The 24,971-nt window shown below is 43.4% G+C and overlaps 2 protein-coding genes and 1 long non-coding RNA gene across 3 annotated transcripts in view; 1 reads left to right on the top strand and 2 right to left on the bottom strand.

Annotated features, from left to right (window-relative positions):
* The window catches only part of LOC134502748 (disintegrin and metalloproteinase domain-containing protein 9-like), a 658,699-nt gene that overhangs the window by 554,735 nt on the left and 78,993 nt on the right, over positions 1-24,971 (top strand). The window lies entirely within an intron of this gene.
* LOC134502713 (uncharacterized) lies at positions 4,195-6,826 on the bottom strand. The gene is made up of 2 exons (XR_010068476.1): positions 5,778-6,826; positions 4,195-5,712 (listed from the first exon to the last, which is right to left on the bottom strand). It is a non-coding gene; the product is annotated as an uncharacterized LOC134502713 (long non-coding RNA).
* The window catches only part of SFRP1 (secreted frizzled related protein 1), a 43,986-nt gene continuing 28,925 nt past the window's right edge, over positions 9,911-24,971 (bottom strand). The window contains exon 3 of the mRNA XM_063310910.1: positions 9,911-10,585. Coding sequence (XP_063166980.1) covers positions 10,263-10,585 — 323 coding nt within the window. The 3' untranslated portion in view covers positions 9,911-10,262. The remainder of the gene's footprint in view (positions 10,586-24,971) is intronic.

The following is a 24,971-nucleotide window of genomic DNA, read 5'->3' as shown; positions in this document are numbered from 1 at the left end:
GAACATTTTTTAAGACCATCATTTCTTCATGCTGATGTCTCAGACATATAGGGGGAATATTTCAAAATGTAATCATGGTGAAATCCTTGATCCAGCTGAAACTTTACAAGAGTAGTGTCCTCTAAAAGAATTATTGTCACTTATTTTCATCCCATTCTGTCAAAAAATGAGAAAGCTTCGAGCAAGCAAGTTTGATGCTCACCTTTGTAGCTTGTGGCTGAATCTTTTACCTTTTATTGAATCAAATTTCAAATTTCAAGGCAGTGAATTGATTCAATCTCAGTTGATTTGCAGACTTCTAAAATACAGTGTTATGATATCAACAGATTTATTTCACGTCTATTTCAACAGGCAAAAAAGAAAAGCATCAGTCGCACTGTGGTGGTGGCTGCCATCTTTGACCATATTCTTCAGGCGCCCCTGAAGAAAAGGAAAAAAAGAAAAGCAAGAAAAAGAGCCACAAAAACAGGCAATCATATTTCTAAGTGGACTTCCAAGCAGGACTCCCACCAATAAAATGCTATTTAGACATAGAAGGAGCAATATATTCTCCAGATCATTGTATAGCTCAGTGTTTTTCAGCCTTGGCAGCTTGAAGATGTGTGGACTTCAATGCCCAGAATTCCCCAGCCAACATGCTGGCTGGGGAATTCTGGGAGTTGAAGTCCACACATCTTCAAGCTGCCAAGGTTGAGAAACTGAAAAAGAATGGGTGCCTTTCCAACCTGGAGCATTAACACGGGCATGTCAAAAAAGCAAGATGGCTGCTGCAACTACACAATCGAAGCTCCACCCTCTTTTATCTGTGTTGCAATGTATGGCTGGGGCTTCAATCACATGCTCATGGCCACCAGCTTGAGATTTTGATACCCTCTGCAGATGCTGTAGAAGCAAAGATCTACTTTGTCTATGCAGTAGAGTTCCCCAAGCCATATGCTTGAATCTAGTACTAAGTTCTTGAATACGCATTTGCATGGCTACAGAGGGATTGATTCTCTCGTTGGGAGTGCAGATCCCCAAACTCCCCATTTATTAATTTGTTTTGTTAAGAAGAATTTTAAACAACTGAAGTCAGGTGTGGAAGGGAGATGTGCTGAGACCAAGGAAGGGGAGTGCAGCACATTGATGCCCAGGAGAAACACATTGCCCATCCCTGCCAGAGGCAGATTCTACAGCAGTGACCACAGTGATGAATTATATTCCACCTTTCCTCCATGAATTCACACCAACATACAGACGTCTTTTTTCTAATTGTTGCCCCACAACAACTTTGTGCCGTAGGTTGAGCTGATAGACAAGACAATCCCCATGAACTATAGGATGTGGCCCTGAAATGGTGGAGGAACAGGAAGCTTGAGAAGGAAAAAAAAATGTTGCTGGACATTGGGAAGTGATTGCTGGGGAATTAATTGACGCACATGGTGGAATTTTAAGTGATAATCCAAAGTCTGGTGTTTCTTTTATGCACACTGGCATTGCTGGGCAGTGTCTTTAAGCTGCAATTGACAAGGTGCCATTTATTAGGGTGCCCAGGTCCCTGATGGATCAGAAGCACATATAACTAGCCAGTTACCGATTCCATAAGAATTGCTTATTCCTCTTTAAATAGGTCATTGTACTGCAGCGTGTGTGCGTGTGTGTGTGCTTCTGAAAATGGACCACTTATGTATCTGGTTTTATTTTATAAATTTGAGGGTTTAACTGAAGACACTTCATCTAGTTTTCCTCTCTGCTGGTTCTGTTCCAATCAAGGTCCACGGGGCTGCTTTATATATTTATTATTTCTTGCATGTCCTGCCTTTTCCTCTAAGGAGCTCAAGGTTGGCCCTCAATTCCTCACAATAAAAATCTTACAGATTGCATTGAGAGGGAGTGATGGGTGCAAAGTTGAGGTCCTTGATCAAGGGAAGAGTTGAAATGGGGACTCCCTGGTTCCAGTCACTACGCCACTCTGTTCACTTGCAAGACAACTGAGCAACCCAGAAGAAATTCAGGGAAGGGAGATTTAGCTGTTTCTCTCTTCTTGCTGTTCAGTTCATCACTGAGCAACACGGTCAGGAAGCATCTGAGATACGGAGAGGAGGCAATAGAAAGCTGGAGATCAGCTGAGCATATTCAGTGCTCCTCCACATATAATAGGGAAGGATAATGAAAATTTTACAGAGACAATTAACAGGTGGCCTTCTTTCTGGTTGCTTTGACAAACATTTTTGTTGATGTAGAAATGAATCTCTCCATTTATAGATGGCCACTGTAGCCAAAAGCAAAATTGTTCAAACAGGGATATAACCTCTCAGAAAGACCTCAGCTTGCAACTGGTCCCACTGGAATCACAAAGGGAATGAGTCAATCCAGACCAAGTCAAGACAAGAAGGAAGCACTGAGCAGAGGTCCTAAGCTTTTTGAATCTTGTGTGCAGGATGGCCCAGGTGCCTCTCCCCTCATGCCAAATCTTGTGAGATTGCCAAATCACTCAAGATCTGGCCAACGTGGAATAAGATCTCCTGAGAGGTTATATGAAAGTGATCAGTCTCATAAGAGATGTCATTACTGTCTTTCTCATACAGATGGAGGCTGTGGCCAGGAGGCCCTCTACCCAGCTTCAGTGGTGTGCCAAGTCTGGCTCTACCTGAAGAGAGAAGCCTTGTGACAGTCCTTCCCACTCTGATCCCCTTGTTATTGGGCTACAGCAATGCACTCTTGATGGGGCTGCCTTGAAAACACCTCAGATGCTGCAACTGGTTCAAACTCCAGCAGCCACGTGCCTTTTTAGGGGAACCCATTATAGCAGACTCACACTCACCCTACAGTTGCTGCATGTAATGGTATGTGGGAAAGACCTTGGGAGACAGGTCGAAGAGATGCTGCCCAGGGAATGGTCAGATAAGAGAGGGCATAGCCCACAGCTGGATAGTGGGCAGGGCAAGAGGCTCAGAAGGGACCCTCTCTAGTTTCTTGGATTGTAAAGGAGACGGTGGGAGAATTGGACTTTCAGACTTGCAAGATTCTGTTAATGTAGCCTTACAATAAAGTAGAATTAGCTCATCTGGTCGTGTTTCTGGTCTGGTCTACCTGGGAAGGCTGATGCTGCACTAGATGTCAGCAGATTTCTAAGCTCAATGCTGGCTATTTGCTCTAAAGCCACATACGGGATGGCAGTGGGTAATATCCAGAACCACCTTGCTATATATGACTTTGCCCATCTAGTCATCCAGAGAGAACTTGCTGAACTTTCCACCCTGAAAGGAAAGCAGAAGGGTGGGAGCTAAAAAGCAAGCCTTTTCAATAGTAGCTTTTCCAACTTTCAAACTTGCTGTCCCCAGAGGGATGCACAGTCCCAATCCTTTTGATGTTCCAAAAAGTCCTTAAGGCCATTTTTGGGGGGTTGGGGGCTTTTGACCCAGATGAAACATTTTAACAGCCATTGCTTGCTTGCTTGCTTGCTTGCTTGCTTGCTTGCTTTCTTTCTTTCTCATAGCAATATGTTGGTTTTCACTGTTTCCCTGACTTCTGCAGTCAGAGAATGAATGATTGAGGGGCTGGTCTATAAATACTGTAAAATGAATGAATGAATGAATGAATAAATAAACTCTTGCACAGGTTTGCTGAAATATAGCAAGATTTGATGCTATGGGGAGATGTCAGGTTTTTTTTCCTCCAAAATATTACTTAAATGTGTGGTTGGAGGCAGGGATGCGGATGATTTTGCAGGAAATAATGGGCATTCACAGGCACCATGTTGCTGAACCCTGTCCTACAGTAAAGGCAGGTGAGAATTAGTTTAGCAACCCTTGAAGAGCTATAAATTCCCCACCCCAGTGTACACACACACACACACACACACACACAGATGTTTGTACCATTGTCACTTCTCACCAAATTGGTTTTGTAATGGTACAGAAAGTTTACACAAGCCCTTAATCCACATTTCAGCATTTCTTTAACATCAGTCTCCATCCACTGACTTTTTTTTCCCCTTTTCCTCAAGCTAAAAAATAATTTAAAAAATGGGGGGAGAGGGTTGACAATTCAGTTCGGTTGCGATCCAGACTTATTTTCAAACAGCTGATTAAATCACTCCCTCTCAAAAGGTCCTGCGGGGTGTTCAAAACACAACCTGAGATAGAAAATGTCATCTCTGAAAGAAAACCATCTGTACATGCAACCCCCCCCCCCAAATAAATCATACAGGGACTGGTTAATTCAGCAACTTTAGTTAAGTGAATACATAGCTGAGGAAACATTCTAGAAAAACACACACACACACTTGCTCTGTCTAAAGCTGTACCGTGGAAATGGCAGATAAGCAGTTTTAACTCGATACAAATATGCACTCTTGTTTGGAAATGAAAGCTGGTGGTTTATTTTCCAGGGCTGACACAATATAAGAGGGAGTTCATCCACCCCATCTCCAGACTCTGTATTTCTTTGCTGGCAGCTGAAACATGCTGTTGAACTCTGACTGGTAGTTGTCTTGATTAGCACTGCAGGGAAGTGAACCACCAAATCAAAGCCATAGGCCATAGCTGTCGAGCACCCTCTGCAAGAACACTCTATCCTCCTACAAGTTGGTTTCCATCCCCTTTCCCCTGGAATTTCTGCAGACACAAGTGTTATTCCTTGAAAGCCAAGTTAGAGTGAAGCATGGCTTTCTATCAGAGTCCACCTTCTGTGTCCCCTTTAAATATTACTCAAAGTAGCAACCGCTTTGGACCATCCCGCTGCTTTGCCATCAATATGCCAAGCCTCCTTCAATCTCATACCTCTTTGTATCCCAGAAGCAAAATATCACATCACAGAATGGGTCAAAAATATTCGGGGGGTGGGGGGAATTATTGCTTAGAAGCAAAGAGGATCAATACATCTGGGCATGCAGAAGTCAGGCGAAATAACCATAGATTAATCTTGAGGCTAAGATGGTTCCCTTCAGATGAGTGGACTATCATTGCTGGGATCTGCAATCAGCTGAGTGTGGCCTGGGATTAGAGGAATTGGAGAGCATCAGGTGAGGGAAAGCTATTTTAGACCAAAATACATTTCGCATCAGGAAGCAGAGATTTATGAAGAGCAACTTGGTCAAAGAATAGGAGTGGGGGCAATAAACCATTTGTGCGAAACATCACATTTCCTGAAATGACGGAATCGGATCTAATCAACATTCTCATCTGGATCAATGATTTGAATCAAAGCCATAACCCCTAATAGACATCAACTAGATGGAGTCTGTTGGGAGAAGGACATCTGAATTGACCAACTGGTGCTGCTGTGTGGCCTGCTGGGAAAAATTAGGTTGCCGTGTGTTTATGGGATCTTTTCCTCTTTCTTCTGAAGCCCCAAGGGCATTTGACAGTCAGTGTTGGCAGTCAGAGATGATGTCTTCCAGCTAAGCTGAAGACTTGGCTTCCCACTATTTCTGCTACAGGGAATGAAGGTAGGCCAGATATGGAACCCCAGCAGCAGATTCCCCTCTTGTTAATGGCACCCCTAAGAAAATCTGAGTCCTGAAGGCTGTATCCATTCATTTTCACTTGGAAAAACTCTCACTTCAGCACAAGATCCAGTCGCAGAAGGGCTAGAGAAGAGCACATTGTATGAGCCCAACCTATACATGACAACATCATGCTGGTTAATTTGTCCAATAAAACAGGCCACTCCCACTGGAGCTGAAGCAAGTTCATCTCCAACCCCCATCATTCATGCAACACACTAAACCTTCATCTGGTTAACAAATCACGCTGGCTGTATTTCCTTAATATGCAATGCCCAGACAAACCAACCATTATCTGGCACCTTGAGATGGGTCTGGTTCACACAAGGTGCCCTGACAATGGCTGGATTCCCATAGTATGCTCAACCACTACCTAACCCCATTTTAGCCCAGTCTAGCAGTTGTGTGAATCCACTATGGACAAGAGTAGTAATAGACTTCATTAGAATAAAGCAGGAAATAGGAAACATTCTTAATTTTAAAAAAAACTGAGCAACAGTTGGGAAATAAGCTTCATTGCAACAACAACAACAATTAGAACTTTTGAGGATGGGGACAGACTTTTGCTTTTCAAATGTCAAGGGATTCTCTTATTCTTTCAGAAATGCATCTTTTCTATACGTTTTCTTGGTCATCCCATCATCCATGCTACCCCTCTCCCCACGCTGTCCCAAAGCCACTGCTTTAGCCAAGTTTTACATTCATGATAAAGAAGGAAACCACAACAAAGATGCAAAATTACAAGATGGAAATGCATTGATGAAGCTGGAAACATCTGCACTAACTTTTATACATCTCTGCTAATTTGAAATAAAAAAAAGTCAATTTGGGGCAGGGAGTGGAATAAGTCATTGTCTGGGAAACATGACATTGGGAGGGAGTAAGAAGGTGGCAGAAATAAGGAAAGGGCCTAACAGCAAAATGTAGAGGGACTTCTTGCAGCCAATAATTGCGATGTTGGCTGCAGGAAGTCCCACAAAGTCATCTCTATCTCAGCTTACAATTATGGGCCAGCTTTCTGCTTTTCCCCCCCATCTAGGATGGGTAAACACCTGACAGTATTTCAAAATAAAATTGGGAAGTAAAACCCATGTTTTCTGCCATCAGTGGCCTCCTGCAGAGGATCAACTTGCTGCGATGCCCATTTGGATTTTGAAACCATTGCTGCCAGTAATTTTAGAACTTCATGCAAAGATATCAGAAGAACCTAAAAAGAATGCAAGATGCCTTCAGGATATATTCTCCCCATTCTTCAGTGTGGCTATCTTCAGAGAAAACAGTTAACAGCAGAAAAATGAAAACAAAAGAGAACAGAACTTCTTAATGAGCAAACTCCACTCACATCCCTAAAGATTCATCATCACATTTACCAACAAAATTACCAACTAAGGAAGAGGCACGTGGGAACAAGGGAATGGGAACACCAAGAAAACAAGCAAAAAGAAAGCTATCAAATACAAAATTCACAGGAGTCATTCCTGGAAAGGACTACGATCATACTCAAATAGGGCATGTCTATCATCTAGGTCCCCGCAAGGTTGAAGGACAGTAATGCACAATATTTTACATTTTAAGTAAACAGCTGGAACAGAGGTGGCTGTCGTGAGCCATGTCTGGTCTCCAGAGCAATTTCATTGTAGTTCTAGCAAAGCTTTTAACAAGATATGGCCAAATATCAGCGTTTGTAGCAAAAATGAAAATACTTGTAAGAAATATCCCTTATTTTGAGGTTGCCTTTTGGGACTCATTTTCTATACCAATGTGTCACAAAGTGCTCCATTTCTGGGAAGCTGTTGATGCTAGATGGCACCAGTTTTGCTACACAGCTGGATCACCTTGCAGGGGGTGGTAGTTTATGCAGGAAATTATACTTCTGCTGCCAACTCACTCAGTCAAGAATGGGGTTGGGTAAGCTTATGTCAAGGGCCACATTTCTCTGACAATTGCATTTAACTATATGGGTGGGGTTAAGCAAGCCGTGGGCAGGACCACAGGAGAAGAGAAGTGGGGCTATCCTCCATCTTCTCTTTTTCTGACCACCTCTGCTCTTTCCTCCCTCCCCCATTTTTTTTCAACTCACATAGCCCCAAATCCAGATTAATTATAGAAATCAGCCAAAAGGTTGTGTGCAATTAGTCTGGAATCTGCATAGAATAAGTCTCAGTGTCACCTGTGGCTCCAGCCCTTGGATTGTCGATCCCTCATCTAGGGAATGGAGCTGCCAGCACCACTGCTGACTGTGGAGAGCCTTTGCCAGCCTTCCTTTGTTAATAAGCACACAAAGCCATTCAACAAGGCTGTTCATAAGGCTGCTATTCAGAATGCCTCTACATAATTTCCTCTATTGAAACAAGTAGGCCTTTCAATGCCATTCTCAGTAGGAAGATGTTATTACAGACATCCCATATTTGGAGCCTCTAAAGGTTCTGGTTGGCCATTATGGAAGCAAATATGGATTATTTATGGGTAAATAAACCTTTTGGTATGACCTTTGTTTCCTTTTACTTACATTTTCCTTAATGCCTTCCCTTCAAAATCCCCTTTCCAGGGCAAAGTTCTAAACTCATCTTCCTCAAAATTTATGAACTTGGATTCACCCCTCTTTTACTGTATAAGGAGCCTGACATAAAACAGCCCACAGATGCCAGGATTCTTGTACACAATTTTGGACAGCTTCCAGCTATGCTTCTTCTTGTCTTGGAGGAACTTTGGAAGTTACTCACCTGGGTCCAACTCTGAGAAAGTTTTCTTAGAACAAAAACAAAGCTCTTCCCGAGAGGTCATTTCTACGAATGCATTGTAAATTAATGGGAATTGCCAGGGGTCCATTTTGGGGTTGACTGAAGAGGAAGAGTGCCCTAGCCTGAAAATCCCAAGCTGTCCCTTTACACCCACAACCCTTCCTCACATAGGCAAAATCCAAAATGGCCATCATATCAACATTCTGGACAGTTCGTAGGCCCAGCAGTTGACACTTGGAGGGGATCCTTACGCAAGGATGGCTCCAAACTTCCCTGAAATAAAACTAATCTATTAAAATACAATACCCAGAACTATCCTTACAATGACTCTTTCCACTTTCTTCTACTGGGTTGTTGAAGTCAACTGAACACCTCACTCCATTCTTTTCTTTCTCCCCCTCCATTTCCTTCTTTTATTGATTGGGGATGCAGAAAGAACATAAGAATCAATTGATCTGCCTCCAGATCTCTACATGTTTTAAAAAGGCTCTGCTTACATGTTCATGTTAGTAATTCCTGCTCATAGGCAGAGATACCGTTCATCTAAAAAAGCCTACTTGTAGTAAAAACCCACTAGCACCACACGAACGACAGTTCCCGTAGTCCTAGCAATTTCCTAGCAATACACATCTATCCTTCAGATATCCCAAAGTAGAGCTGAGTTGAAACAATTCATGGTGGTTTCTATTTCTTTCTGAACCATTTCTGCAGTGTGGAGGAATACAGCTAGCCTTCGCTTAACAATCACAATCGGGACCAGAATTTTGGTCGCTAAGCGAGGTTGTTAAACAAATCCGACCTGATTTTATGACCATTTTTGTAATGGCCGTTAAGCAAATCACTGCAGTCATTAAGCAGACCACGTGGTCATTAAGCGAATCATGCAGTTCCCATTGATTTTGCTTGCCAGAAGCCAGCCAGGAAGATTGAAAATGGTGATCACGTGATTGCAGGATGCTGTGATGGAAGTAAATGTGAACCGGTTGCCAAGTGCCCAAATTGCGATTACTTGACCGTAGGGATGCTGTGATGGTTGTAAGTGTGAGGACCAATTGCAAGTTGGGTTTTAGTGCCATCATAAGTCTGAATGGTCATTAAGCAAGGACTACCTGTACCTCCTTTTTGGCAATTCTTGGCTATGCCTTGCAAAAATACCAATAAAATAAGTGAAGAGTTACATTAAGTCATTTATATTGTTGTCCTACCTCATAGTGATATTACATAGTCAAATCCAACTGGCCATGCAGTACTGTGACATCATCATACCATCTATCACATGATCCCTGGCTAAAATGGACCATCTATGCGGAACTAATCCAGGAAGGAGGAGGCAATAGGAGTTGGGGGATGGTCCCTTAAGAAAAAGCATGTGGAAAGTGATGTAGACTAATCCAAATTTTTAAAAAGGAAAAATGTCAGGTTTCTATGCAAAAAACAAAAAGCTACATTAGAGCTGCTGCAAATGGTTGATTTTCTGGCTGGCTGTAGAGAGATGTGTGCACAAAACCCCAAAAGTATATAAATTGCATATATTGAACAGTCCCTAATGAGGATATAACTGGGGCAGAGGAACCGGGGGTGGGGGGTGCAAAAAAACTCAAGATAGCAGCTGTGACCACATGATTGAAGCCCTACCCTTTTTTATGTGTCACACAATGCCCATTAAAAAAGAGGTGGAACTTCGATCACATGGTCACAGACATCATCTTGACTTTTTTGCCTCCCCCCCGCCCCCATGAATGCCCCTGAACTGGGGGTAGGTGGAGGAGAATAGGCAAGAAGAACATGAGAAAACTCTAAAGGCACAAATAGAAAGGAATGTGGAAGAATGAGGGGCCAGTATCTACAAAGGCTAAAGAAGCCAAAATGTACGTGAAGCACCAAGTCAGTCTGTGCAAGTTCAGGGCCTGTTATATATATATTTATATATATATATATGTGTGTATTTATATATATATAATATTAAAAAATTAAAATTTTATTAATGAGAAATGAAAATGAAAATATGTCCCCTATCCTCCAGCGCCAGCGGATCATTTGAAGACAGACTGGAATGTGGGACATTCGGGAGTCTTCATCTTCTTCATGAATTTTTTGAATTCTTTATTCTTTTTATCCCACTTATGGATGGCTGTCAGCAGATACTGGGCCTTCACCTTCCGACCCATTATGAGAAACTGGTGGCTGAGGTTGTCCAGCTGGTGGCAAGGACAGTCTGCCCCATTCTTGAGGTACAACACCAGCTTCTTGAGCTCTTTCTTCTTGATGGTGCCCAGTTTCAAAGGCTTTTTCTTCCTGGGGATGATTTTCTTGTCACCATTTTCTTTCTTCACCTCTTTTATTTTCATCTTTAGGGCTGGAAGGCAAAAGAAATTCAAACAGAAGAGCCAAATTAGTCAGTTGCAGAAAAATCACACTGGGAGCAGTAAACTACATTGCAGCCAAGACACAGCAGAGGAAGGAATGTTTGTTTAAAACAGGCTTCCATGACCAGGTATCCGCCAAATGTTTTAAATTTCAGGTCCCATAATCCCCATGAAGATTATGGCAATGGAAGTCCAACATACCAAGCTGAAGAAGCCAGGCTGAAAACGAAACAATATACAGCCTATGAAGTTGTGCTCACAAGTGAGCTGGAACAGAATCTGATGTTAATTTAGTTAAGTTTATTTATATCTACGTTCTTCTATGGAACAAAGTTTATGTCACCTAAAACAGTCGTCCACAGCCTGGAGGTCCTTCACATGTGCTGATTAGCTCTCAAGATGTCCAGCACGATCACTATGGGAAAGTTAGAGAATCGAAGTCCAAATGTATGGAGGATTTAGCTAAAATATTGAGATTCCATACCACAATGGCCAGATACGTTTTCCATCTCCTGGAAAATTATGATCCTGACCAGCAGTTCCCAGATCTTTGCTTGACTGGCAGAATACATATATGCTGCAGTGAAAGAGGCGTATGCGCCAAATGTTCAAAATACTTAAATTACTCCCCTAACTAACCCCAAGAGCAGGCAGTGAGCTAAGCAAATGTTCTGCTCAGCAGCCTGTCATCTAGACCATTTAGAAATGACTCTACAGGAGGCATATCAGTACCTGAAGCTTAGACTTTTTGTTGGCCTATTAATTCAGTTATTTAAATTTCCTGTACTGGTGGTCAAGAATATCTGGGATTATTTGACAATCAACAAGCAAAAAGAAAAAGAAAGGCAAGGTAAGGTAAGGCAAGGCAGGATTGGGTCAGGTAAGTAAGGCCTCTTGGTATCACTGTGCCATCATCAAATGGTGCTAGAAATGGGAGCAGACTACTCTATGGGAATTCAGTGATCCAAAATCTTGACTTGTCCACAACTAGATGAAGCAAGACCTACCCTTCAGTGGTGACCCTCTCTCTCTCTCTCTCTCCATTTATAAGGCCACCCAACTCAAGAAATGTGACCCTGGGTGGCATACATCTCTACAGCATAACTTCCATGGATCGAGAATGTGACCCTTGTAAGTCAAGCTACCAAGACCACAATCAGCAGCAGAGCTGCCATCAAGCACAAGGGGTAACATCTCAGCTGAGAATCCCATCCAGGACAAAACTGAGAAGATCTAAACCAATGCCATTGTTAGTTTGGTTGCTCCAGCATTTGCTGTTCTCCTTCAGCTTGGGGGATTGAGCAGCAGGTGGGAGGAACAACAGGGCAGTGGAGCAGTACCTGCTTTGCATGCCAAAGATCCCAGTTCTATGTTTCTCATCCTTTAATTTTAAAATGGTATGATATACTTGACACAGTTTTATGTACAAATATTTTTCTTATTAGTTAGTTCGATGTAATAAAATTAATTGTGAAAAAAAAGAGTTGGATCCATGGGATCTCAAGCTAAAATGGAGCAGGTAATGTGTAATTTTTCAATGGGAGACCTTGCACTTGATGGACAAATGGCTGAAATGGGTCTAAGACAGTCCTCTAAATTCCTCAGCATTTCCCATGGCTTCTTCTGCTTCCCAACTCTTTCCAGCTGCCTCTTCATATGCTTTAGGGATGTATTGCCTGTGCTTTATCTAACAGCTGGTGGGGATCTCAGGTCTCTGCAGTCAGGCCAACACAAGGAAAGCTGGCCACTGAGCTAGACCATGCAAGAAGTCACGTTGAGAACACATGGAGGACTCTCATGTTTTCCTGCCTTATATGAAGTTACAACAAGCTTCAAGTCTTGCCATTACTTTGCAAAGTACTGCCACCCCCTTCACTGCCTGCTATTATCAGGATTCTCACATCATGCTAAGCCATGGTTCGCTTGGCCATTCATTGTTGAATAAGCCACAACCGATGGGATTCATGCAAAATACTAAGCCAAAATCAAGCCAACCACATTATGATTTAGCATAGGATATGAAGAAAGTTATATTTTCTCCTAGATAAGTGCATGCAGATGAGTTGCTTTTTCAGCTGGTAATCAACTAAAACAGAAAGGATTAACCAACAAAGATGGATAAATAACTCTACTTTCAACATGTAATTGCTGAACTGACTGAAACTCATAGTTTGAATTGACTTAAGACGACCAATTTACAGACATTTCACTTTGGCACTGGTCTATTTGGCTCCTTTGCATTTTCCAGGTTTCATCTATCCAATCATTGCTCTGGCTCCCGCGGGAGGCTCACAGAGGCTCTGATCTAGTTTTCAGATTGGCCACATGGCCTTCACTGTCACACTTCGATCCTTCTTGTCTCAATTGAGTAGTGTCTGGATGTGTTAGGAATTTAGCCATTGTAGCTGGGAATTCTGGGAATTATAGTCCAATCACATCTGGAGGCTACTAGGTTGAGCAAAGAAGGATTAATCCCTGGGGGCATCGAGGACCATTAAGCAACTGTCCATGGAGAACAGTTTTGGAACTTTCTCCTGGAAACATGCCGCAGCCCACTCCCCAATTCACATCTTACACGGGACAGAACAGAGTTTCAATCCAACCGACAGAGACTGGAAATTGGCATTTGGCCTGGAGTCACAGCTGCCAAAACAAATATCTCCCTTCTGCTGGAACCCGACTTTCCCACCAGTTCAACACACGGTCTCTCCCAGGTGGGATCCAACGCACAAGTGATGGAACAGCTCAAGTCCCATCCAGACCTGTGGCCATTTATCCACTTCCCTAGAGCCCAATCTTCAATCATCCCCCTTATCTAGGCCATCATTCACCCAGTTCAGCAAACTGCTGATTTACCACATCCCAAAATAAGGTACAGGAAATTTCCAGCTGGGTGGAATTAGAGGAAGAGAAGGCAGTGCAAGCTGACATGGATGACCATGAGCCATAAGCTCCAGGCAGCAGGGTTCAAAGGTGGGGCCGTGCTGAAAGGCCAGGGGGTTAACCTAAGCCATTTTGCAGCTTGCAAGGAAAGACAGGGCCTCTCTCTCCATTCTCTACACTGGGAGATGAATCTTCCTTCAACATCATCAGTGGAAAGGAATGGTTTTTCCCACTACTCTGCTGGACAGGGAACAGATCTGCAAATTCTAGCCATTTTCTTCTCCTTCCATTTAAAGCTTTCATGTACAGTACTGCTAGGCAAAGGAATACCCCTGCAGGTTTTTTTCCTACCAGCTCTCTTGAATTTTTTCTCAAAGGAAGAGAGAACATTTAACATCCCTGTGGGTGGAGGTAGCCTGGGGCTTCCACTGGCAGTAAAGCGTAGTCAAGCCCGTCAGACAGACTAAAGCAGCATTGTGGCATCATGTGCTAGCTCTGCCCCTTCTGTGCATGCATCGTGATGTTGCACGGACATCCAAAAGGCACAGAGCTGGTGGTCTGGAGGCGCAACCTTGCTTTCGTCATGTCACCCAAGGCACCTAGAACTACGAGCACCTATGGAGGCAGCCAAAAGAGAATATGTTAGTGCCAAGTCGTTCCTTGTACCACCATCTCTCCTGGGCTCTCTCTGCAGCCTCCCTGACTCCCCACACTTGCATGAAACGTCAAGAGAAGACATTATCGCCAGGACTGGCAACCTTGGCCATTTCCGGGGATAAAATAAACTCAAAAATACCCCCATGAGAAATTTGAAATTCTCAAGCATTCTGAAATAAGCGATAGATATGAATCTCCACCTTTCTGAGAAGGGAGCATATCTGGAATTGTGGGTGCTTGCACAGAATGATAGCCGTGGTTGGCATACCTGGTAACACAATAACCATTCATCAAACAAAGGACTGTACAGGGCACTTCAGCTTACAATTTCCTTCTTTTCTAATCAGTTCAGACCATTTCCAGAAAAACTGGTGGAAATCTTTTTGGTTTTGGAAGAACTCTGGAACCCAGGTAGGGTCCAAAAGGAACCTTGGAAATAAGGACAAGACTAAGTAGTAGTCCCTTTATAGCCTTTTCCTGCAGGTATTTATTTAGACGAAAAATACTTTTTCAACAGTACAAGCTTCCCATGTCTTCATTTGAATGAAGTTTTTTCATTCCGCTGCAACAAATCTACCAAGGAGGGATTTGACAGTCCTTTCGAACTTGCCCAAAGGCGAATGAAGGATGGGCAACTGCTCACAAGGAGCCATCCTCTGTTCCAACTGACCTCAACTTCTTGCCTAGAAAAGGTCTGCTTTCTATCTCCAGATGTATACCCACCATGTTCTCCCAAAGGAAGTCTCCTGTCTGCCAAGACCCAATGAAGGAAAAACCATTAACTCCCTGGAATGATCCATCATGGGAAGAACAGTCTGTAACTGCTGCCCGTTTTTCACGACCTGCTCCAAACACATCCATTCTTCAAAGCCGTCCTTCTTTCCACTGAATGCACTTTGGCCATTCCCGGGAATTTCTCAGCATTTCACCAGGGACTCTCCAAAGGCCTCTTGAGGCAAGAGGGTGGCAAAACCACCCTTTTCTCTTGCCTGTGTGCCCAGGAGTAGCTGGCAGGCTGGCTGACATCCAGGACTACTAGCCACTGGATTTGTATTACTACAGTGGAGTTTCCAAAACTACAAACTAATGAAATCCGTACCTTCCTGGGTTAAAAACTGGAGGCATCCCTCATACTGAGACATTAGAAAGTTTTCTCTCTGGAATAGAGTGTTTTCTGTTTTATATCAGGCTATTCCAAAATCCACAATTGCAATATCTTTATGTTGACTGATAAAATGACACCACAGTGGGTGCACGTGTTCAAATTCTCCAGAAGCTACCAGATAAGAGGTTACCAAAAATCCAACATGGTGAAGACAACAAAAAATCCAACATGTGTATGATCTGGTCTAACTCTTCTTTTATCCTTTACCATGTCCTTCCCCACCCCCTCCCCTCCTGTTGTCAGACAGGTTTTAGAGAACTTAAACCCTTGCACACAATTTTAAAACATTTTTATGGACACCCCACCTCCAAAAGACATCTCTTGACTGAAGACTTCTTATGCCTGCTTTTCAAAATTAGTCTTTCATTTTTTTTTTCTCAGCACCTGGAGAAAAACGATCTTTCCATTTTATCTTCATAACGGCCTGGCAAGGTAAGTTTGGCTGAGACTTCCTGGATTGGTCAAGTTCAGAGCCTGATCTTTTAGCCATGGGGGGAATCAAACTGGGATTTTAGTCAGGAGCTATAGAGATTAGAAGCGACAGCCCATGGCCATATGGTGTGATCTGCCCCATGAAGTGTCCCCCAACCCCCTCTATCTAGGATCCAGAGAAAAATCCAAAACAGAAATGCTTTTTGGAGCAAATTTCACTTTTCCGCCTCCAAAAATGAAAGCTGCCAAGAGATCCATTAGATCGGTAAGATAAGGAGGCTCGAGGCAACTCGCAACCACTCAAAGAAGGGAGAAAACAAAACCTTGTATTGATTTTTCTTTCAGCTTCCACAGTAATTCAAGAAGAAGAAACCCCACAAACTCCAGCTTGAGTGGCAGAAGCAAAATGAAAAGGTCTCTCTCCTGAGAGAGGGCCATGGCAGAAATTAGATCTCAAAACTCTGGTTGCTACAGAGGACAGACAGGCAGCAGCCTCCCATTTCTCCTGCTCCCGCCCTCCCAAATAGGATCAAGCTACAGAAGTCATTCCCTAGGAATACAAGCAGTGAAAAACAAGAGAGGGAGGGAAGAGTAACAAATTCAAAAACTTAATAGATATACAGTACCATAAAAATAAATTTTCTTTGCAACATAGCTCAATCCATCTGAGGGCTAATTTGGTTGGGGTGAAGGTTCAGGACTAGAAACTAGGAGGACTAAGTGTTACTCTCATTGCATCTCCAAAAACATGTCCATATTCTTTTGAACTACAGGTAGTCCTCACTTAATTACCACAATTGGGACAGGAATTTCGGTTGCTAAGCAAAGTGGTCATTAACTGAATCTGACCTGATTTTACGACCTTTTTGCAGCAGTTGTTAAGCAAATCACCAAGGTCATTAAGCGATCAAGATCGTGTGGTTCCCCATTGATTCTGCTTGCGAAAATGGTGATCACGTGACCATGGGATCATAAATGACGGTCATAAATGTGAAACAGTTGCCAAGCACCCAAATCCTGATCATGTGACTGCGGGGACACCGCGATGGTCATAAGTGTGAGAACCGGTCATAAGTCATTTTTTTCAGCACAATTGTAAGTCCAAACCGTCACTAAACAAATTAGGTTAAGTGAGGACTACCTATATGTATCTATTACATGGAAATTGACAGCTGGACCATGCAAATGGATTCTCCATTACCTTCTTATTCCAAAAGACTACTTCTTCAATATTGGAAATTTAAATTTATAGCCCCAGTTACTCAGTGGATTGAACTCCTGTTGCGTCTTGCATCTCTACACATGTAGATTATGTATGGATGATTGCAATGAAATATGATCAATTAATATTTTTATTACAGTCACTGACCAGAATTGCAAACAAACACATTACAAATAAAGTCAAAACAGAACAAGATAAAATATTACAATTGGTGGTGGGTTCGTCGGTGGATAACAAAAGCCTGCCTAATTTTACAGACAGTATAACAAAATTTAGCTACATTCAAAGAGACTGAATCATACTGATCTGATAACGTAAAAAAGATTAGAATTTCCCAGGTGTTTCACCAGGTAAGGAGTTATAAGGCGGGTCCGAGAGTCCTGATAGAGGGTGCAGCGTAGCAGGACATGAGCTGCAGTTTCAATGACAGGGACACAATCTCAGCTCACAGGGGACTTTTTTGTACTGGTCCTCCAAAACAGCTGATCATTTTTCTTGTATTGAAATTGCAAAGATAAAGATAAATATATATATATATATATATATGAGTGTGCATGCATGCACACACGTGTGTGTGTATATGAATATACTGTGTGTTTGTGTGTGTGTGTATATATATATATATATATTTGTTGTCGTATTGCTTTTGCATCCTTTTTAAAAAAAAATTCCTCTTTGTTTTGATTTATTAAATAGGCAATGGCCAAAATAATTTTAAAGAGATGAATTATCTGACCCCCAAGGTACAACCTGAAACAAACAGCATCACCTGCAAGCACTGGACATTTACTTGATCAACCTGAATATCTGGAGAGGAGAAAATCCCAGCAGGTTGTGCCTCTAACTCAGAAGGAGGCACCGAAGGCATTGAAGTGTCTCAAGTCTGCCTTAACCAAAGGGCTGTCCAGGAGCGATCTCCTTACATTCCTTCATTTGAGCCAAACCGCTCAGCGCCACTGAACCAAAGACAGTAAACACAGAGACACTTGTCAGCAGCTCATCACGCTCAAACAACCCAGACATGGTATCCAAGTTCATAATCATTGACTGAACACATAGCTTCTTCATCAGGCTGAGACTGACACCGGATCCTCTGCGGAAGTCTTTCTTGCAGAAGTTCTCTTGATGCACATAACACCCTCACGCTTTGAATGGCCCATTAGCAATAATATTGGCACTGGGGAGCCTGGGATCGAAGCTTTCTGGCATCCAGATACCCATGCTAAGAATTCGTTTCTCCTGGGAAAAGTATACTTCCCAGTTCCCTGGATGTTTCCAAGCACCATGGAGAGCTGGCTGACAAGAAGACCAGTTAAGAATGAAGAGGATGTCAAGGGAAGCACAGGAGAAGAGGGTATCATCTTGCTTCTCATCTGGAGATCCTACAAAATCCAAATAGGTGTTTTGTTCTGCCCAGTTGCATCAATGTACTTGATACGTACCCAGCTTTGCTCATGCTTGGGGAAAGCTTTGCATTTCCTTCCAAACGAAGGTGCCATGGAAATGGGAAATAATTCTCTCCCCTATGCAAAAAGTGTAAACCAGGCCGGGCAAGTTTGTTTTTTAAATACAGGTAGTCCTCAACGTGAGCCTTGTGTGGTGCAGAGCGGTAGGCGGCAGCTTTGCAGCCAAAACTCTCCACACGACCCGAGTTCGATCCCAGCGGAAGCTGGATTCTCGGGTAGCCAGCCCAGGTTGACTCAGCCTTCCATCCTCCCGAGGTCGGTAAAATGAGCACCCAGCTTGCTAGGGAAGGTGATGGCTGGGGAAGGTAATGGCAAACCACCCCACTCTATAGTCTGCCAAGAAAATGTCATGAAAGCGGTGTCCCCCCAAAGGGTCAGACATGACTCGGTGCTTGCACCTTTAACAGTCCTCGACTTACAACCATTCATTTAGCAATGGTTCAAAGTTATGGCGGCACTGAAAAAAGTGCCTTATGACCAGTCCTTGCACTTACGAGCATCACAGTGTCCCCCCGGTCATGTGATCAAAATTTGGGCACTTGGCAACCGGTGTGTATTAACAATGGTTGCAGTGTCCCGGAGTCACGTGATCGCCATTTGCGACCTTCCCAACTGGCTTCCGACAAACAAAGTCAATGGGGAACTGTGGGATTCACTTACAGACCGCAGCAAAAAAGGTTTTAAACTGGGTGCGGTCATGTGATGCCTCGCTTAACAACCACACCACTTAATGATGAATTTTCCAGTCCCTATTGTGGTCATAAGTCGAGGACTACCTATAAGGGATGTATTTCCTCAAGGATAATCTGAGGGCAGGATACATTGGGATGGGGTTGATGCACACAGTGGGTGGGGGGCTAAGCCAAAAGTAGGAGGGGATAGTTGATCTCTTTCTGATACTCCTTCTTCCTCTCTTGAGATCCTCTTCCTTCTCACACATACACACATAGGCCAAGTTTCAGAGGAGGAGGAGGCCACTCTTACTAGAGGTTTCATCTGGGCTCTTGCTGAACAGGGGCATGAAATTAAGAGGAACATGGCTGAAAGCCATCAGATCGAGTATTAGTTTCAAGACTTCTCTAAGTGGGTCGCATTCCCTGATGCCCAGTCACCAAGCAGAAAGCCCCACCACCAAACCTGATCAAGATTAGCATGTTATGCAAATGCTGCTGCTGCTCTTCAACAGACTCAATTAAGTGTGTTGTATGGACATAACCAGCTCTTTTCCAACTGGTAGAGACATTAAGACTGGGGCTTGTTTCTTTGGCTGGCTAATTCCATAAGAGTGGCTCTACTGCCTTGCCTGATGCAGGATTATCTCCCCCGCCCCAAATCCCTTCTGCCTAAGGCCCATCCTGGGAATTCATACTGCTGCTTTCATTGCCCGAAAACTGTCCACACAATTGCTGCACCAGAGGACCAAACGCCCAGTCCGTTTGCCATGAAGCATTCTAGAAGGCGAGTGAACCAGAAGACCACGCAAGTAGAACCCTTGCAATTGTGGAGAAGTCATGTAAAGAGGAAGGCCCCAGATCCTGACCTTCTGTCAGCCACCTCCTTCAAATCTGACTTGATCCAAACTGGATAGCGATGATGCGAGTTGGAGCCCAACACATCTGGAGGGCCTGATGGGGAAGACTATCTTACAGGGGACACACTGCTTATTGACAAGGCACATTGTGGTTTTTCTATCCTATCCGAAATATCCTGGCTGCCCTTTTCTACCACAGCCGTGGCTGTTTTCCAACAGCGGCTGAAGATATCTCAATGTTTCGTCTGAAAGGTACCTCCAGGCTTCCATCATGAGCCAAACCAAGGGGCACCAGGCAGAGTTTCCCACGCTGCTCACCCATTGTACAATCAGATTTGAGGGGCACCAGAAGCAGGCAAAGTCCATTTTACTCATTATTGGGGATACTCTCCAAAGGAGGACAGGAAATGGGGGAGGCAGACAAAAACACCCCTGCCAATCCCGTTCTTCCCCTCTCCCTCCCATTCCTAACAATGTAATCTCTCCTTGTACAGACTTGGCTTTTCCCCCAGAAATTTCTACCTGCCAGTTAGCATTGTTTACCTTGGTGGAAATTCATGGGAATTCCGAGTCTGAATTGATTAGAAGTTAGGTCCAGTGCCAGGACCTAATCTTTGCCTAATTATACTCCTGCCAGGAGATACCATTTGATTAAAGATGTGACAAAAGAATTAGACAGTCCTCTCTTATGGCCTCCCCCCAATGTTGAGGACTACCCCGTTTTGTGGGGTCAGGAAATGTGGTGACTATCCTGGAATGGGTGTGATTGTGGCAGTGATTTCTCCATGCCATGCTGTTCAGCAGCACAATCTTCACTGCATTCTGAACATGAGCACAGACATCTCCACTACAAAGGTTGTGTGTTTTCTACAACCAACAGTACTGTACTGTTGTTGTAGGCTGCAATGTCTGTGTGTCTCTCTCGCCTTCTCTTAGTCCAATTCTCTGTTGCAAATGTCCATCTTTCTTTCTTACCCAGTTGATGGAGCCTGAAAAACAAGCACTCCATTTCTGTCTAACAAACCCATCAGAGAAGACTCAATCAGGGGTAACGCTGCTCCCCATACCATCCTGTTCTTTTACCCATTCTCTGCTAAATTTCACAAGCAGATTTTATCAAATAATATAATCTAGCCAGTTTCAGAATCCCCTGATCCGTTTACTGCATCCTTAGAAAATTCCACACCTTGATTCTTCCTACCTGTAGCACAGCACCCTTCCCCAACACAAAATAGGCAACTTACTTTCTAAAGTCTAGGAGGTCCCAACTTGCTATATTGACCAGCAGAAGGGCTGGCGCAGGATGTCACAGGAAGGTGTGGCTGATTTGGGAGGGGGAATTTGGAAAGGATTGGGTTTTTAAGGGTGAGAATGTGAGCAAAAGGCCTTTAGGAGGCAAATCCTCCAATGTACAATCATCATCATCATCATCATCATCATCATCATCATCATCATCCCAGGTCCTTGGGAAGGACTCAATAGGTGGACAAAAATGCCAAATCCAGTCTAAACATCTGGCTGACTGTGAGATCAACCATGATGATGATGATGATGATGATGATGATGGTGGCCTCCCAGTGGCCTCCCATTTCCATTTCCAACCTTATTTGGGAGAAAGTTTTTTGTTTGTTTCTTTGTTTTAAAAAAAAGCGTTTTCAACTACTGACCATGTGCAGGTGAATTTCCATGGTGTGGTCTCAGAGCATGGAGGAACCACCCACAGACCATCTCAGCCTTAGCCGCATCTAGCAAGTGAAACGGGCACTAGCACAGCTTTGAAACACATTGCACCTGGCAGTGCCTTAAGCTGTGATTGCCCTAACAGCTATAAAGCAGTTTGGAGGACAAATTTGAGAGAAAAAGTAGCATCTGGAGGAAAAACTGGGGTCCATGTCATGAGTACTGCCAACATGGTAGTCAACCCCTGAACTGTCTAAGTTTGCCCTAGGTATGGACTGGGGGTGACCTATGAGTACGTGTTATGTCTTCTGCTTTTTAGCAATCTGTTCAGGAGTAGAGAGGATTGTCAATTCGCAGATGCTAGAAGGATTGGGATTGTTCATGTGTTAGTATTCACAGCAATACCTTCACAGGGAAGTCTGCTAAACAGCCACTCACACGTACCTATTCCTCTGAGGAGAAACACATATTTTGTGCATTCGTAATGCAAAAGAAATTAAGTCAATCCCCCACTCGCTGAAAAAAGATCAACATGAGATTACATTTGGTTCTTGTAGACTTGAACTCAGCCTTTGCATTGGAAAAGCCACGAAGTAAGCCCATGGGGCATCACTGGACATGCAATAATAGAAGTTTCCTCTGCAAAATATCTCTGGACGTGCATTCTTATATGACAGCATATTACTAAAATTTTAAAAAGGGTGGAAAGAGCCATATGGACGTATAACACACCGGTAACAGAAAGCAGTAATCCATGCGGGAGAGAACAGCTGTGGTGCCCCAAGAAAATAAAGCCTCCATGAGACAGAGGAGGCTATCAGTCACAACTCAGCCTGATTACGCGTTCGGCCATTGCAATAAGCACAACTTAATCCTCCCAACTCAGATACATCTCCTTCAAAGGAAGGCACATCTCTAAAAGGATCCCCAACCAAATTACACAAACCCTTGATTGACAAGACCACAGTTTAGTAAACTTTGAATGCAAGAAGACAAATCTGGACACCCCTTTCCCTCCTATCAGTCTGGTAAGTCCAGGTTTATTGTATATGGAAAGAAGCTGACATGGGGTCCTATATGGAGCAGATAATCTTATATACTCAACTTGTGCAAGCTATCACATCTTAAACCTGGGTTAACTGACCACAACATGGTGTCCCCAACAGAACAACCTCATGATGGTATCATATAGTGGCCTGATTCACCCAACATGGTAAAGTCAACAGTTGGGTTCCTACAACACACTGAATGATAAACTCCTAACCCATTTTCGCTTAGCTGAGGGGCCTGGGCCCTTCCAATTATTGAGGCTCCTAGCCATAATAAAAAAGAAAAAAAATGACAACATATGAAAACTAGATAAAGTGCACATGCTCCCTCTCTCTCTCTCTCTCACACACACACACACACACACACATCTCAAATAAGATGTAATTTCAACAGGGTTTAAAAGAAAATAAAAACAGCCAGTGTCTAAATGAGATGGCCTCCTATCCACCCCACTTTGATTGGCCTTAATTGTGTAAAGCTACCCCAGGAGCAAAGTGTGCCTCTCAATCTTAATTCAGGAAGGGAAATCATGTCTCTTTTAGCAGTGAAAAGTTGGAGATCCACTTACATAAAGCTCCATGACCTGCAGATTAACTGCCTCTACGTTCTAATCTTGGATCTGGCAACCTGTACCCCCAGAATGACAAACTACCAATGTTCAGATACCTTAAACTAATTAAGGAAGCATTTCCGGATTTGCAGGCACATGCTGGGTTTTTGGCAAGCTCACGCTGTTAAAACTATGACTCCTGGCCAAAGCTGGAGAGAAAAACGCAGCAGGGAAGAAAGCCCATTGTCTGATGCATGGCTTAGCAGGGGTCTGCTGCTTCCCCCCTCCAAAAATCAATAGAAGCTATCAAAAGAAAAACAATGAGCAGAATTGCTGAATAATTCCTAACAGCCCTGTCTGGAAAAGGCTCAGGCCAAGAGCAATTAGAAGCAAAGACAGGAGAAGCCCCACCAGATCCTGCCAAACAGAAAAATAATTTGGCTTCAACCCCCAACTCACTCATGATGAAGCTGCCCCCCCGCCCCCCAGCGGCAGCATTACTCTGGAGTTGCTGTTCTCCCAGTTGAAGCACCTACAGCCTCCATTCGAATGTTTTGCCTACAGGCCAACTGATATGTGGTAATCTCTGTAACTGCACGCATCACAATCTATATCTCAAAAACAAACAAGGAGAGACTGATTTGGATCAAGGCTATAGCATGGGAGAAATTTGACTCCCAATAGGATTGAGTCAAATCTCTCAGTTTCGGGGAATCTCCATTTCTCCTTTTTCCAAACTTGTCGGTATGAATCTCTCTTCTCATTTTCTCTGATTGTCAATCTCAGCACCCCTCAATTTCTCACTGTGTTTGATTTATATGCATATGGTACAAAAATGCCCATTGGGGAAGCTGGATTCGCTTAACAACCACAGTGATTCCCTTAACAACCTGTGATTCGCTTAGCGACTGCCATAAAATGGTCGTAAAATCAGGTCCGGTCACGTGGTGACTCAATTTACGACCACAATGACTTATGATGGAAATCCTGGTGCATTTGCCTTTTTGTATACACCTTTTTCTAATATCTTCTTTTGAATTATCAGAATTACAGCTTCCAAGTCACCCCACTTCAAGCAGGGTATCCAGATCTGGGCACCACTGTTTAAAAAGGATTCTACCAATGGGTCCAGGTTTGTGGAAAAGCACCTGGGATGACCGGAGGCCTTGAAACTTCAGCCTTGAAAAGAGACCAAAGGAACTGGGAAGGCTTAACATTCAGAAGGAAAGGGAAGGGATGGTAGGAGAGCAACCTCCAAATTACCTGGAAGAGTGTCGTACAGAAAAGATCACAACCTGTTCTTTTTCATCCCAGATCGCAGGAGACAGAATAATAGGTTTAAGTTAAGGAAGGCAGGTTCTGGTTGAATGTTAGAAAAACTACCTAACAGTAAGAGCATCTCAACATTATAGAAGGAGGTGGTGGGCTCTCCTTCCCTGGACCTACAGGTAGTCCTCGACTTACGACCACAGTTGGGTCGGAATTTCCACTGTAAGCCATTGTGGTTGTAAGTCGAGTCACTGCATGACTGGGCCTGATTTTACCACCATTTTTGTGGCAGCTGTTAAGTGAATCACAGGTCATTAAGCAAATCACCATGGCTGTTATGTGAATCCAGCTTCCCCAATGGGCGTTTTTTGCTGGAAAACAGCAAAAAAGTTGCAAAACGTGATCACGTGACCATGGGACGCTACAACCGGTCATAAATTCAAGCCGGTTGCCAAGCACCTGAAATGCAAT

This window comes from Candoia aspera, chromosome 9, assembly GCF_035149785.1.
Source record: "Candoia aspera isolate rCanAsp1 chromosome 9, rCanAsp1.hap2, whole genome shotgun sequence".
In the NCBI taxonomy this organism is placed as follows: domain Eukaryota; kingdom Metazoa; phylum Chordata; class Lepidosauria; order Squamata; family Boidae; genus Candoia; species Candoia aspera.
This window is presented reverse-complemented; position numbering and strand designations above follow the sequence as displayed.